The sequence below is a fragment of the Bos mutus genome, chromosome 19 (assembly GCF_027580195.1).
Source record: "Bos mutus isolate GX-2022 chromosome 19, NWIPB_WYAK_1.1, whole genome shotgun sequence".
Classification (NCBI taxonomy): Eukaryota; Metazoa; Chordata; class Mammalia; order Artiodactyla; family Bovidae; genus Bos; species Bos mutus.
In genome coordinates this window covers 47,497,540-47,513,086 of record NC_091635.1, presented here as the reverse complement: position 1 = coordinate 47,513,086, position 15,547 = coordinate 47,497,540, and the positions used below count along the sequence as shown (strand labels likewise).

Sequence of the window (15,547 nt, the reverse complement as noted above, 5' to 3'; positions counted from 1 at the left end):
GGGTCCTCGCCCCTCCTCTAGGCACTGACACTTGGATCAGAGGCTTTATTGGAGGATTTGAGGGGAGAGGCAAGTTTCCCAGAGGGGTTATTTACTTTAGGCGATGCCTCTGCCCACCGGGCCAGAAGGAACCTGAAATACCCAAGAGACAAGTGAGAGGGCTGTGGGCAGGGGACGGGAGTCAGGTGGGCGATGGGCACCGCGTGCTGACCAGGGAGGCGCTGTTGCAGGAACGGACCTCCAGGTGATGATGTTGGGCTCCGCACTGATGACAGGTGGGGCCGCCCCATCGGGGTGCGCCTGCTGGTCTGCTCCGAGAGAGGGCACCCCTGAAGGGAGGCTCTGCGGCACGTGATCGACGTCGGGGAAGAGAGGGGAGGTTGCGGGCATTTGGGGTGGAGGCGAAGATGAACGGCTACAGAGGCAGGGAGTTGGGGGTGGGAGGGTTGGTGGCACTCAGGGGCCGCCGTGGGCAGGCCGCGTCTTCCCCAGATCCGGGTGCTCCAGAACGCAATGCGCCACGTAGCTCGGCGAGCTGTGCAAGTTCCTGCACTTCTTGCAGAAAAGGATCTCGCAGCGCGCGCAGCCCCCGCCGCGCGGCCGCCGCCGCCGCGTCTCCAGCACGCACGGCTCCTCGGGAGGGCTCCGCTTCCTGCGGGGGAGGACCGGGGCGCTCAGGGCACCGCGCCGCTTGCTCGCGCGGGGCGCCCCGGGCATCCCGCCCCCGCCGCGGGGCGCGCCCTCACCTGTCGGCCGGCGCGGCTAGGCCTCCGAGCAGCGCCAAGGGGCTGAACCAACCCCAGAAACCGCTCTCCGCGCGCCGCAGCAGCGCCACCTGCTGGGTGCTGGACTCCTGGCGCAGCGGGTAGTACGACACCGAGCCCCGCTCACGGCCCTCGCCGCCCTCAGCCTCACCGCCGGCCTTGGCCTCGCCCTCGGCCGCGCTCTCCTCCGGCGGCCTCTCCTCGTCCGACTCCGACTCCGACTCTGACTCCTCCTCCGCGGCTTCGGCCTCCGCCTCTGCCTCCCTGGCCCGGGGCTCCTCCAGCTCCTTCTTCCACAAGGGGGCCTTCGCGCCTGCACGGGTGTTGGGGGGTGGGGGGAGATCAGTGAAGGGCCCTCCCTGGTACCCTGACTGTGGCGCCTAACCCGATCCCCGCCCCCAAAAAAGGCAGGCGCCCGAAGGACATGCATGAGATGTGTGGGGCCAGCAAGATTCCAAGAGAAGGTTTCCAGAGTGTGCAGGATTTTCTGGGCAAAGAGGGGCCTGATTTCCTAGGTCCCTGAACTTCCCAGCTGAAGAAGGTTCGGGGCAAGTCTGGTCGCTTCTGTCAAGCTCCGTTTCCCCATCTGTAAAATGGAGAGGAAAAAGTTCCCATCTCAAGGGCTACTGAAAAGCAGGTATCAGATGGAGTCTGTGTGAAGCGCCTGGCCCAGGGCAGGGACGCGGGGCGGGGGAAGCCAGCAACAAGCAGGTGCCATGAGGCTTGAGCCCGGGAATGGTGGTTCATCACCCACTTCCTTCTAACTGGCCTCGGGGTGGGGACTGATGCCTGTGCAGCTGTCAATAATCAGGAAGTGCCCCGATTGGAATTTTAATAGGTGGTTGTCTATATTTTGTTTTCTGCATGGAATGGGATTTCCTTCTTCAGAATGGGCCTTGCCTTAAGAAAGCCCAGCGTCACTTGCCGCGAAGGCGATGGCACCCCACTCCAGTACTCTTGCCTGGAAAATCCCATGGACTGAGGAGCCTGGTAGGCTGCAGTCCATGGGGTCGCTAAGAGTCAGACACGACTGAGCGACTTCACTTTCACTTTTCACTTTCATGCATTGGAGAAGGAAATGGCAACCCACTCCAGTGTTCTTGCCTGGAGAGTCCCAGGGACGGGGGAGCCTGGTGGGCTGCCATCTATGGGGTCACACGGAGTCGGGCACGACTGAAGCGACTTAGCAGCAGCAGCAGGCAGGCAGGAGAGCGCACAGCACCTCTGCATGATTAGGAAAGGGTGCCTCCGATGCGCAGAAAATCCAGGAAAGTGGCGGGTATGGGCGGACCAAGTGGAAATCCACCCTTACCCCCCCACACACACCGGGAAGACTAATTAGGAAAAGGCCTCTATTCATCCTTCCAGGCTTGACCCCAACCTTGCCTGTCGGATTTCAGCCACCCCTGATTCCCCCCTTGCTGATGTTCAGGGCACAAACTCCACAATCCCAAGCAGCAGTCCTGGCAGGTGGGAAGTTCCTGGGCTGACCTGAGAGTAACCTACCAGGAGGTGTCCACCACTCATTCAGCAGACACAGGCCCAGCCCTACCGTGTGCCCTGCGGTCTGCTGGATCTGGGGAGCTAGACTTGCAAGGGAAAAAAGGAGGAGGAGGGCAGGGAAGACACAGCTCCTGGGGTTTTCCCTAGAAAGGTCTAGAAAATTTTCCATTGATCCCTGCCCATCTTGTTTAAAGAGGTTGGAAACAAAGGGGAATGATAATAAAGTTAGTGTTCCAGCCCACATGTACTGAATACCAACTGCACGTAGCCACCTGGCTAACCACATCATACGTCCTGCTGCTTCCCGACACTGTCTGGTAGGTGATGAGGTAGGTAAGAGAGGGGCCTTTGAATTTCAACCAAGACTTCTGAAAGCTTTCCAAAAAGAAAGTTTTTTTCAGAGATTCTACCAGTTCTTGGTATTGCTATAGGTGGAGAACCAAGATCCACTGTCTTTTTTTTTTTTTTTCTGTCCAAGCCACAGTGGCTTGTGAGATCTTAGTTCCCAGATCAGGGATCAAACCTGTGCCCCCTGCAGTGGAAGTACAGAGTCCTAACCACTCCAAGTTCCACTGTACTTTTATTTAGGAAAACACACTTAGACTTCTGGCTGTGAAAGGCCAGAGCTAGAGCGCAGCCAGGAAGGGGTGCTGGGGACATGTGGGAAGGATGAGGAATTAGAGAGGGAGCGTGGGGCTTTGGGGGCCAGGCTGTGGAGTTTGAACTCTGTCCTTCAGCAGTTGGGGAGCCTCTGGACATTTTGACACAGGGATGTGCTCAGAGCATCCTTCAGGATGTTTCCTCTGACAGAAGGAGACAGACAGAGACCCACGTAGGAGTCATTACAGTGGTCCAGGCCAGAGAAGACAAAGATCCGAACAGCAGCAGATGAAGATGTGAGAGAAGATGTCAGAAATATTCAGAAAAGAGAGAGGAGAGGGCTTGTATATGGATGGGTAACTGAGAAAACTTCTACTCTGGGGTTGCCATGGTGATGAGCTTGTTGATCCATCCTGGGGTCGAGAGACCCGTCCTCCAGCTCCACTCACCGTGTTTATCCATTCTCCCCAAAGTCGTGCTGCCCTCTTTCCCTGATTAGGCAGAGGGATTGGTCTGGTCTCTAGGGCCTCTGCTGGATTACAAGGGGGCGGGGCTAGAGTCTCACCTGCCAATAGGATTCCACCCGCAGACTAACTGCCTTTTCTAGAACTTCCATCCCAAACCCTACCTTCTCTCTTGGGAAGGTATTAAAGGGGACAGAGAGTAACTTTGGGGCTTCCCAAGTGGCACTAGTGGTAAAGGACCCACCTGCCAATGCAGGAGACATAATGGGTTCGATCCCTGGGTTGGGAAGATCTCCTGGAGGAGGGCACAGCAACCCACTCCAGTATTCTTGCCTGGAGAATCCCATGGACAGGGGAGTCTGGTGGGCTACATACAGTCCATAGGGTTGCAAAGAGTCGGACACAACTGAAGTGACTTAGCACACAGGCACAGAGGGACTTTGGCCCCCCATAGACTGGGGTCAATTCCCAGCTCTACCACTTAATGTAAACTCTGAGTGTTAGTGAGTTATCTTTCTGACCCTCTGTCTCTCTTTCTGTATGTCAGAGCCATGCAGTACCAGACTTTACCTGGCTCACTGAAAACACGCAAAGCATTATGTCTACTGGCATCACTATTTTCTCCCCTTCCCTTTCAGTTCAGTCCCCATCTTTCCTCCTCCCTGCTTCCCACCCCGCCCACCTCCAGCTCACTGCCTTAGCTCCGAGGAGCAGAGGACACGGTGTCAAGTTATAGGAAGCAGGGCTCAGGTAAGACCCAGGGGTAGCTTCTGGATGTTCGGTATATGTGTGAGAGCTGGGGCTCAGGAAAGGAATAAAATTGTAGAAACTTGGGGAAACTCCTTCATTGCTTGGCCTGACAGTGGGGTGTTTTGGCAGAGTCAGTGGTATTCAGAGGGGCAGAGGATGCAAACCCAAGTCTGGAGAGCCTCCGTCTGATGTGATACAGTTGCTGGAGTCAAGAAGATCCCAGTCTGATAGGGGAACATGACATGGTGCTCCGTCCAGGTCTGAAGTGGGGGCATGGGTCTCTTCCTTCAGGCATCTCCCAGTTTGGTGGGATATAGAACAAAGAGGGCAGACCAGCCTCCAAGAATCTCGTGGGGGTAACACTGTGAAGAACCGTAAAGAATCTAAAATTTTACCCTATGTGCAAGCTAGCAAGTTAGCACACTGTATTTTCCTAGGTGCTGCCAAAACACGTGAGACTCTTGAGTTAGAGATAAAAGACCTCATTACTGATGACGCAGCAGCATTGGGATACCTGTGTCATCTTCTCTTGGCCACTGTCCCATGGGTGCTAGGTAGTACCTGCATATGTAGTGGCTTGCATTGTAAGAGGAACCCTGAGTTTAGGGAACCCTAATTCTTTTTATACTGGATAGTAACCAAACCTGTTTTTTGCTCTGGAAAAAGACACTGTATCTTCCAAGGTTTTTCACTATATAAACACCTTTGAAACACCTCTGCAAAAAATAGGAAAGACCCATGGAGAACGCTCTCCTCCCCAAACCTGAATATCCTTACATTTTCTAAAGGAGCTTATAGCCACCTTGGTTCTCTTTTTAAAATTTATTATTTATGGCTGCGCTGGGTCTTCGTTACTACACCCAGGCTTTCTTTAGTTGCAGCAAGTGGGGGGCTACTCTTCCTTGCAGAGCAGGAGCTTCTCGTTGCAGTGACTTCTCTTGTTGCAGAGCACAGGCTTCGGTAGTTTGGCATGCTGGCTTAGTTGCCCCGCAGCATGGAGGATCTTAGTTCACAGACCAGGGATTGAACGTATGTCCCCTGCATTGGCATTGGCAGAAAAATTCCTAACCACTGGACTGCCAGGGAAGCCCCTAGCCACTTTGGTTCTTGATGGGACATTTCAAAAGCTTACTCTGTCCAATTTAAATGGCTTCATAGAATGGCTGGAAGACTTGACAGGTTCTCTCTTTGGGGCTGGGCCCATCTTCCCTAACTTCAAGAAAACTCTATCCATGAATAATACCTAAACAAGATAGGATCCTATTAGCAAGAAGGGAAACAGCTCCTCTGTCTCGGGGATAACCAGCCTCTAGAATGGCTCCCAATGACCTCTGTTGCCTGGTATTCCCTCTGATGTAGCCCCTTCCCATATGAAATAAGGCCAACCTGGGTCATTGATAGGATGTTGTGGGAATTGACAGAGTGTGACTTTCAAGGCTATGTAATAAAAGACCCTGTGTCTTCTGTCTTGCTCTCTGGAGAAAGCCCACTGCCATGTCACGAGGACGCTCAGCCAACCCCACGGAAAGGTCCATCCATCCATGTACTGAGGAACGCAGGCCTCCTGCCAGCTTCAGTTTTCTTGTTTCCTCATCCATGAAATGGGTACAACCATCATTATCTTGACGCCTTTAGAAGGTAACTGAAAGAAAATTACTTTCCAAAAGGTAAAGCAAAGCCCTACATAGAAACCCTATTTCCCCTCTTCCTCAAATTCCACCTGTCATTGCTATTCCTGGGATATACCAAGTATCCGCCTGCCTGGAGTGTTTTTGGATTGTGTGTTTGTCACAGCACAAGGCTTCAGGATCTTAGTTCCCCAAGCAGGGATTGAACCCTGGGCCCCTACAGAGAAAGTGCTGACTTCTAACCACTGCACCTCCAGGGAATTCCCCCACCTGGAGCGTTTGCCCTGGCTGTTCCTTCTGCCAGGGTGCCCTTCCAGCAGACATCTTCAGGGCTTGCTTCCTCACTTCTCTCAGGTCCCTGCTCAAATATCACCATATCAGTGAAGTCTTTCCCAGCCACCTTACAGAAAGTCCCCCAGCCCCAACCCGTCTCCTGGAGCCCTTCTGTTTTCTCCCTGGTATGTATCACCATCTGACTCACTACAGACTCATTTGTTTATCTGTCATCCATCACCCACCATCATGTAAGCAGCCTCCGTGAGGACGGGGGCTACCTGAAAAGTGAAAGTGTGAGTGGCTCAGTCTGACTCTTTGAGACCCCACGGACTATAGCCTGCCAGGCTCCTCAGTCTCCAGACAAGAACACTGGTATGGATAGCCGTTCCCTTCTCTAGGGGATCTTCCTGACCCAGGGACCGAACCCGGGTCTCCCGCATTGCAGGCAGATTCTTTACTGTTTGAGCCACAAGGGAAGCCCCTACAGCTACATCCTCACGCACTATAATAGCACATGGCACACAGTAGGTCTGCAGGAAGTATTTGTTGAATGCATGCATCCCTGTGGCCATGGAGGAGGAACTATGATTGACCGCCTGCTCTGGAGGAATCATGTGGGTAGAGTAGGGGATGGAGCCGGTTCTCCAGAGAAGGCGGGGATCATGGCACACAGCCAGAGCTGCTGGGAGAATCAATGAAGCTGGGACCCCTCAGTCCTGACAGTCGGAGACTTCTCACATCCATGAATCCTCTCTTCCTCACAACGCCCCAGAGAGGGAGGTATTATTATTCCCATTTTACAGTTGAGGCAAACAAAGGCACAGAGAAGACAGATAGCATGTGAAGGTCACAGGGGGATTCAGGAAAGAGTCCAAGGCCAGACTCTTGGCTCTGAACTCTATGGCTGCATCTATTTCACCCCTAAATGGCAGTGCTCACTGAACTCGGAGAGGCATGGCGCCCACTGGCCCTGCTCCCCTCCTCCCATTCCCCAAAACCCTCCACCGGGGTTGACCAAGTGAGTGATAAGCCAGTCCCAGCCTCTTCTTGGCTTCTTGGGCCCCAGGGCAGCCGGTGCTGGGAAGGGTTAACAAGGAGTGTTTGTAGCAGCCGCTGGTCTCCAAGGAGAGGAAAGCAAAGTGGAGAGGCCGACAGACAGCCAGACTCCGGGCCGGCTGGTGGGGGGTGGGAGGCAGCTAGTGTGGCCTGTCCGGCCCTGGGGGGCGGAGAGAGGAGTGTCTTCCCCTCCATCTGTCCTGGGAGCCGGCGACCTCTGAGCAGACTGGGCAGCTGGGGTGTGAGGCCTCTGCAGGGCTAGCAAGTAGGAAAGTTCTGGCAGGGACTGAAGAATGTGGGGGGGTGGGGGCCCGGCTTGGCCCAGCCCACTGCCGATGGTGGCGGTGGCCAAAGGCAGAGGCGAGTAGCAGAGCCATCCCAGACTCTCAGAGGGTGGAAGGGGACCCCTGAGTCAGGGGGAACCTGCCGAGACCCCACAGGTGACAGGAGTGAAGACACAGCCGCGGCAGAGTGGAGGTGCCCGGCCCAGCCATGCCCCAGCCCCGGGCCAGCAGGAGGAGACCTGGGACCCCTGGGCCTCGGGTGAGCAGCATCCAGCCCTTTAAGTCCAGCGAGCAGTACCTAGAAGCCATGAAGGAGGACCTGGCCGAGTGGCTTCGGGATCTCTACGGAGTGGACATCAGCGCAGCCAACTTCCTGCAGGTGCTGGAGACAGGCCTGGTGCTGTGCCAGCATGCCAACGCCATCACTGAGGCCGCCCTGGCCTTCCTGGCTGAGACACCTGACCAAGCCCAGAGGCTTCCTCTGCCCCGGGCCGGGGTTTCCTATAATGAGGCTGCCCAGCCTCGCACTTTCCAGGCCCGGGACAACATCTCCAACTTCATCCATTGGTGTCGCAAGGAGATGGGCATCCAAGGTAATCCCCCTGTGTTCCCCCACCTCGCAAGACCCTTCTCCTGCCAGGCATCCATCTCCTCTCTGAGGCTCAAGCTGTCAGGGGTCAGGGGTTCTCCTTCCAGATTTGCCTTGGGCCAGCTCCTCATTCCTTTTCATGCTTCAGTTTCCCTATCTCATAGTAAATCCCCAGTAAATCAATGCGTTAAATGAATGATTTGAGCACCTGTCTCTTTGGGGTCATGCACAGGGCTGGGCAGTGAGTGCTGAGAGGCTGAGAACCTATCAGAGCTAAAAGAAGTTGTGGCCCGAGAGAGACAGCTGAGAAGCATAAATTACAGCCCAACTGATAGAAACTCAAGTAAAGCTTCTGTGCCGGGGAGATGGGAGGAAACAGTCACCTGATGAGGCCTAGAAAAACCCAATAGAGGACGGAGATTTGAGCTGAGTCTTCAGGAATAAATAGAAATGTGGGGGGCAGGGAGTTCTAGGCAGAGGGGGCATGGAGAAGGCATGTGTTTGGGCTTCGGTGGAGTGGGGAGGAGGCAAGTGGACCCCAGCCAGTCTTGCTGGGGCTTGCGGGACTCAGGGAGTGACATATCAGCCTTCCTCATCACCTTGGCCCTGGACCAGTGGCAGGGATGAACCTGAATGCTCACCACCCTCCAGCCTTTGGCGGTGGGGATGGGGCGGTGGGGAGGGGGGGTCAGGCCCGGCCCACTAGCTGGTGGCCGCAACAGTATGGAGCAGGCTTGCAGCCTTGATAAAGGCTAGTGTTTTATCGGGCACTTAACCACAGGCCAGACATTGCCTGCAGTCATATAGCTATCCCCACCACAACCCCATGAAACAGACAGCATTCCCATTTTACAGAAGAGGAGACTGAGGCTGGGACTAGCCCAAGGTCATACAGCCGGTGGGTGGGAGCGTCAGGATTCCAAGCTGGCAGCCAGACTCCGGAGCCTGTACTCCACCCTGCCAGGTTATGCATGGGCTAGGGGTTGAGTCTGGGGTGCCTGGTGGTTACTGGAAGTGAGAGACCTGGGTGCTTCTTCCTGCTGAACCCATCCTGGTAGACAGAGCAGAGAGAAGGGCAGGTGGAACTGGGTTCCTTCTCTTGGCTGCATCCCCTCTTCCTGCCCCCACCTCTCTTATTAGGCAGCCACCTGCTCTGTGCTCTGTACCCGAGCAATTCTGCCCCGACCCCTCCGAGGGGCTGGCCTGACGTCAAGATCCTGAGACGCAAACCCCCATCCCAAGCCTGCTTCCCCCACTTCCTGGGGTCCAGGGTGGTCCCAGGGCTCTCCCACGCGCAGCGCTCTCTCCAAGGAGGTCAGCAGGGGGCTCAGGCTGCCCACCCTCCTCTCGCCCCGGACCAGAGGTGCTGATGTTCGAGACGGAGGATCTGGTGTTGCGCAAGAACGTGAAGAACGTGGTCCTGTGCCTGCTGGAGCTGGGCCGCCGGGCCTGGCGCTTCGGCGTAGCGGCACCCACCCTGGTGCGGCTGGAGGAGGAGATCGAGGAGGAGCTGCGGCTGGAGCGGGCCCTGCCCCCGCCCAAGCCCCCGCCGCTGGCGCCCCCTGAGCGACGGCCCTGTCACTCCCGCGACCTGGACCAGCTGGTGAGGACTTGGGCACGCCCCGGGCCCCGCCCCCTCGCCCCCCGCCCCAGCCAGCCACCCCCTTCCTGAGCTCCAGGCCCCACCCCGACACTCCCCGACCCCGTGGTTTTTAGTTAAATCGTGTCCACTCTGAGCCGCCACCCTCCTCGTTTTCATTAGGAATCCAGCACCCTACACCTCTCTCGTTTAAACCCCGTGGGCCGGTGGTTACAAAGGCAGCACCCTCTCTGACGGCTGGGTTCAAGTCTTAGTTCACTGCTTTGCGGCTCTGTGACTTTGGGGCAGATTATTTGCCCTCTCCTCTCTGTGCCTCGGTTCCCTTTTCTGTACCGTGGGGATGTAGCTTTCCCATGCCTACCTTCCATGACCGCTGTGGGTCTTAGGTGAGCCAGTGCAGGGCAAGCGCTCGGCCTGTGTCCCGCACAGCGGGTCCTGGGGTGGGAGTGAACTGGGAGCGACTATCCACTTCCACCACCAAGAAATCGAGCTCAGGGAGGTTTCTTCACCTGCCCAAGGTCTATAGTGCGGGGGAGGCAGTCAGATACCAAGGTCCGCCTTAACCATCACACTCCTCGGCCCCTGTTGGCTGACCCAGGAGAGCGCTGAGCCGTAGGTCACCACTCAAGGTCTTGTTGTCCTTGAGTGATTAAACGCCTTCTCTGCTTGCTTGTCAGCCCCTAGTCCTGACTCTGCAGAAGCCTTGGGGCTGGGGGCTGGGGACAGGCAGGCGGCCCATTGAGCTTGACCCAGAGTGCAAGGGCGCTTGGGTCCCTGGGCAGAGGGGAGGGCTGAACCCAGTGCCCACCGCCCGCAGGTTCAGAGCCTGGTGAGCCACTGCACCTGCCCGATTCAGTTCTCCATGGTCAAGGTGTCGGAGGGGAAGTACCGCGTGGGAGAGTCCAACACCCTTATCTTCATCCGGGTAAATTGTGGGAGGGGAGGTGGAGGGAGCCCAGGGGGTCAGCAGGATCAGGAGTCCTGCGGTGGGACTTTATCTAGGCCTGAAGGTGAGGAAAGGAGATCACCATCCACCTCTAGCTATCCATCAGAAGGCTTTCCCTCTCTCCCTCTGGAAATTCCAGAAGATTTCTGGCAAAGTTGGCAAGCATGTCCCCCGCTCCTATTAGGGCAGTTAGAAACAGCCCCCACCCCCATCTACCTCTGCCTCAGCCTAGTTCAGAGGGGGGGTCTTCAGGCAGAAGTGGGGGTGAAGGGTACGCCCACTTTTCCACCCACAGGCTTGGTCACAGCAAGGGGCCTGAGACTCGCCCCCACCAAGTCTGTGCTCCCTGTATGGCCAGCCGTGGGCCACCGCTCACATGCAGCTTCTGAGCACGGGGTTCTGATGCTAGTACAGGTCTGACCTGTGCCCCCCGCGAGCCCCCTGCCCATACCTGGCCTCCTCACCAGTAAGAGCCTGTGCCCAGGGGTGCAGCTGAGACTTCTCGCTGGGCCAGGCCGCCCATGGGGGCAGAGCCAGCTCCCCGGCCCTCGCCCCACAGCCTGAGCTAAGAGCCCTGTGAAGTAGGTGGGGAAGGACTGTGGTGCCTTGTTTCCTCTGAGGAAGTGGAGGCCTGAAGAGACTACGTGATTGTGACCGGGAGTGAGGCCAGGACTCCCTTGAACTCTTTAAACACACACACCACAGAGCAAAGCCAGGGCCCGTTTCTGATACAAACAGGTGCAGGTCTGAACCCCTTCACGGTGAAGAGAGAGACGAGAGTCCAGGGCCAGACGACCCAATGCTCGTGAGGTCCTGTGTCTCTCTGTGGGGCAACCTGCCATTCGTCAGCTTGGCTTCCACTCTTGACAACATGTGTGATTTGATGCCAGTCACAGGAGGGTCTTGGGCTGCAACCACACACGTGTGTGTGTACATGGATGCGAGCTAGGGCTGAAGGCCCGCAGGCTGGTCCAGGGAGAGGGGACAAACTCACCCTGCCCTCCACCCCACCCTTGCCCCCTGCAGATCCTCCGGAACCACGTGATGGTGCGTGTGGGGGGCGGCTGGGACACACTCGGTCACTATCTGGACAAACATGACCCCTGCCGGTGCACGTCCCTCTGTGAGTCCCCTGGGAGCCCCTTCCCTGTGACTCTGGGTTGGGAGGCCAGGAGCAGAGGCGGGAGGTAGATCTGATCTCCAGGGGCAAGAGGTACGCCAGGGGATGGAGAAAGACACCGTAGAAGGTACCGGTGTGGGCAGCCATAGTGTAGTATCAGTTTACACCACAAGATGACGCCAAAGCCAAACACTCAGAATCAGCATTTGGTCACTGGTGCATGACGCCTGGGTTTAGGTTTGGCTCTGATGGAGGCACCAAGCATGACTTGGAAGGGTCTTTAGTCTTCCCTTAATCTCCATCAGCACCTCAAGACATCCCAAATAAGCATGCAATCTAAGTAAAGGATGTGAACTTGCAATACAAATGCAGCTTTCAGCAAGTCCCCCACCTGGGCCCTCGAACCAGATTTCATGCCCTAAACTCCTCCCGTGAGGAAAATTCTGGTGTTATCACTGTCCCAGTGGGTCCCAGTGTCTCTAATGTGGGATTCAGGGTGGGGAGCAGCTGGGGAGGGAACTGTGGACCCCATCAGCAGTTTAACCCTTTCCTCCTCTCCTCTCTCTGGGGGCTATGTTGGTAGCACACAAGACAGGCAGCTTCCTGCAGCCCCCTGCCCACCCTGTGCAGCACGAAGTGAGGGTGCAGGACGGGCCCTCGCAGCCCCAGCCTACGATGACCATCAGCCGCTCCCAGAGCCCACTGCCCCCCGTGGACTGGAAGACATATACCTCTTCAGGTCGAAAGCTGAGGCCCCCTGCTGTCTCCTCCCCCAGACCCCAGCGTGAACAAAGAGCCAGGCCAGGGGTCCACAGAGAAACAGCACCATTGCTGAGGTACTGGGGAGGGACAGGGCAGGGCCCTTTCCTGATTTGGAGTCCACACCCCCAGAGGCCACCCCAACTCAAGATAAGGGGAGCAGGACTCCCAGCAGTGCGCCATCCCAGCAGGACCTCAGGTGTTCAGAACCAAAAATAAGCACCCAGTACCTTTAAGATCATCTAGTTACATTATACATCATCCCATTTCACAGATGAGGAGGCTGAGGCCCATAAAGGGAAGAGACTTACCCAAGACCTGTCTATCTATTTCATGGTACAGCAGAAACAAAGACCCTCTCCACCCAAAACTGCTGACCTATAGTCATGGGATCTGAAGCAACCTGGGGCCCAGACCAGGCTTCTTTCTGCCGGTTCCCCAAGGAATGGGGGGGGGGGAACAGGCTTAAACAGTATCTGCTCTAAGGAAGCATCTCTGGCAGTCATGGGGGAGAGGGAGTGTCTACTTCATTCAACATGAAGTCTGACCCCCCCGGGAGTTCTGGCTGGGAGAAGGCCATCCCTTCCCAGAGCCAGGGGACTGGATTACAAGACCCTGCAGTTTATGATTCATCCTTTCAGGTGCCAGGAGAAGTCTCTTGCCCCATCTCGGAGGCAGCTGCCAGCTGGGGACAACCTGCCCAGGCCCCAGTCCTCACCCACTCCCAGGGACCAAGACCCACCGTGTACCTCCTTGGGGAAGAGGGAGGAGAGACACCCCCCTGAATCCCCCCGGGGGAGGACTCCCACATCTTCGGTTCATGAGAGGACAGACAGCCGGGGAACTCATGCCAGGACCCCCACCCCCCAGAGAGTCCGAGCCCCCGAGGCCACCGCCAAAGGGACACCAGCAAGAGGACTGTCTCCCCTGCCTTGTTCTCCCAGCCCAGCCAAGCCCGTGGGCCCCAGGCAACCACCCTGGGGTGAGGTTGAGGGTGCTTCCTCGCAGCTCAGGGAGCCAGCACCTGTCTGCTCTCCATCCCCTGTCAAAGGATCCACCAAGATCCCTGTCCAGTTGCCCCCAGCATGCCCCCCAACTCCGGGAAGAGGCTTTGCAGGAACTATAAGTGGAGGTCCCAGCACAGAACTGAAGAGAGGCCCCCTTCCATTAAGGGCCACCAGTGGAGACCTGTCTGGGTCCAGACATGAGCACTGTTCTGTGGAAGAGGGGCAGGAGGACCTGAAGCTGGGCGTCCAGGTGACAGCGGAGGCTGGAGGGCCTTGGGGCCTGGGCCCACAGCACCGGGAGGGGAGGTGCACCCCCTTGCCATTGGGCAGAACCAAGGAACAAGGCATCCATCATGGCCTTGAGGAGGAGCTTCCAACCAACATGAAGCTGCTAGGAATGGCGGGTGCCCGCCCCCAGGGCACTGGGTCTGTAGTCATTCCTCGCAGTGGGGTCTACGTGCCCAGTCTGGGTGGGTGGTGGCCTGACCCTGGGGGTCTTTATGACAAAGTCATCCAAGAGCTGATTCAGGACCCCCCACCCCTCCTTAAAGTGGACCTGGGAGCCTGGAAGGCAGCCCCTCCAGGCTCCCCTACACCAGCTGTAACTGCAGGCCCAGGAAGCCTCAAAGGGAAATTGAGAGCCCAAGAGAGTGGGCTGAGGACAGTGGCAAACCCCAGTGCCAAGGGCATCAGCACAAAGGCCCAAGGAGGACAGGACTGCTCAGCCCCTACAGTGTCTGCCAGCCCAGAATCCCTCACACTTTCACCCTCTGGCCCCAGTTCCGAGAGAGCCAAGGCATGTCCAACCAAGGGCAAGAGAACACTTAGGAAGCCCCAGAGAATCCCATCCATCTACAAGCTGAAGCTGAGGCCCAGGATTCGGCCCCGGAGAGATCACAGGCCTGAGAAGCGGCCATCACGGATCCCCAAGCCATTGACCTGCCTGCCCCTGGGTCCAGTCAGGGCACCCCTCAAAGGCAGGCTGGTGAGAGCAGCACTGGGCAGTAAGGGAGGGGAGGCAACCCTGGTGGATGGAGCCTCGGCAGGGGAGGAGGAGGACAGAGAGGAGAGGAAAGAGCCAGCCGCCCCACTGGAGAGCAGCTCCCCACCTTCGGAGGGCCAGGGGCCCTGGCAGCTCGATCCAGTCCCCCTCTCACCTGAGGAGGAGTCCTGGGTCTGAGAAGATGCTTTCCTCCCTGACCCTGAGGAGGGAAGTGAAAAGATGCCCACGCACTCCCAACTGCAGGAACAAAAGGGAAGGTCCCTCCCCTCAATACAGGGCCTTGGTCAGGAGAGGTTAGAAAGCAAATAGAGACTCCATCTGCTCAGTTGAGCAGAAAGGCAATCCATGAGTCTCGATCCAACTCCAGGATGGTGGGGCTACCCTCTCCCAAAACAGCTCCCCCAATTCCTGCACCCTCTTCTCTGGCCAGGCCCACTTCCACAACTCTTATGTTATTAAACATGAGAGGGTCTGCCCCTGAACCCCCAAGTCTTGAATCCACTCTATGACTGTGGTGATGCAGAAAGGTGTAGCAGCATTTTTCCCATTGGGGGGTGGTGGGGGAGGTAGGAGGGAGCTAAGGGGTGAGAGACGCTTCGCCTTTGGAGGTTCAGCCAACCTTGCCAGACAGCCCTTCTTTCCCAGAGCAGTTGTTGCATCAGCACCATGGACAGGGACAAGGTTGCCCCATACAGGCTCCTGTGGGGCTTGGAGCTAGTGGTAAAGAATCCTCCTGACAACGCAGGAGATTAAGGGATATAGGTTCAATTCCTGGGTCTGGAAGATCCCTTGGAGTAGGGAATGGCAACCCAGTCCAGTATCCTTGTCTGGAGAATCCTATGCACAGAAGAACCTAGTGGGCTACAGTCCACAGGGTCACAGAGTCCAACACGATAGAAGCAACTTAGCACTTAGCAGGCGTGACTTCAAAACTCTACCCTGGTGGTTGGGAGCTGAGATCACTGAGTCAAGAGGGATGGTTGAGAGCATTCTTTAACACATCTACACCCCTTGAGTTAGCACCTCAACCCTGAGTGGGAGGAAGACACAAAACCAGAAGCTGGGCCTGAGTCCACTTATGAAAGTTTTCCCAAGAAGGTGGCAGAATGTTATCCTCTCAGTGGTTTTGATCAGTTGGAGGGTTCCAAGGCAGGGTAGATGGAGAGAGATGAGTCCCCACTCTCCCTTTCCCTTTGTT

At 56.8% G+C, this 15,547-nt stretch overlaps 2 protein-coding genes across 3 annotated transcripts; one reads left to right on the top strand and one right to left on the bottom strand.

Annotated features, from left to right (window-relative positions):
• Positions 1–456: 456 nt before the first annotated feature.
• Positions 457–3,329, bottom strand: C19H17orf50 (chromosome 19 C17orf50 homolog). Its single transcript, XM_070357341.1, has 3 exons — positions 3,317–3,329; positions 747–1,077; positions 457–652 (listed from the first exon to the last, which is right to left on the bottom strand). The coding sequence occupies exons 1-3, from the start codon at positions 3,327–3,329 to the stop codon at positions 457–459; spliced, it is 540 nt and encodes a 179-aa protein (XP_070213442.1).
• A 3,808-nt stretch (positions 3,330–7,137) lies between these two features.
• Positions 7,138–15,503, top strand: GAS2L2 (growth arrest specific 2 like 2). 2 transcript variants are annotated; one of them, XM_070390485.1, is made up of 7 exons: positions 7,138–7,584; positions 7,705–7,918; positions 9,276–9,517; positions 10,332–10,439; positions 11,487–11,583; positions 12,164–12,416; positions 12,981–15,503. In XM_070390485.1, the coding sequence occupies exons 1-7, from the start codon at positions 7,534–7,536 to the stop codon at positions 14,524–14,526; spliced, it is 2,511 nt and encodes an 836-aa protein (XP_070246586.1). In that variant the 5' UTR covers positions 7,138–7,533; the 3' UTR covers positions 14,527–15,503. The 2 variants fall into 2 exon arrangements, with proteins under 2 accessions (XP_070246586.1, XP_070246585.1); XM_070390484.1 differs by having other exon boundaries at positions 7,138–7,918.
• Positions 15,504–15,547: the final 44 nt, after the last annotated feature.

Excerpts from the sequence above, each read along its gene's own strand:
- C19H17orf50 (XM_070357341.1), bottom strand. Across the intron at positions 653-746 it reads CTAGCCGCGCCGGCCGACAG|GAAGCGGAGCCCTCCCGAGG; the intron begins GTGAGGGCGCGC and ends CCTCCCCCGCAG.
- GAS2L2 (XM_070390484.1), top strand. The coding sequence starts at position 7,534 with ATGCCCCAGCCCCGGGCCAGCAGGAGGAGACCTGGGACCCCTGGGCCT. Across the intron at positions 10,440-11,486 it reads ACACCCTTATCTTCATCCGG|ATCCTCCGGAACCACGTGAT; the intron begins GTAAATTGTGGG and ends TGCCCCCTGCAG. Across the intron at positions 11,584-12,163 it reads CTGCCGGTGCACGTCCCTCT|CACACAAGACAGGCAGCTTC; the intron begins GTGAGTCCCCTG and ends CTATGTTGGTAG.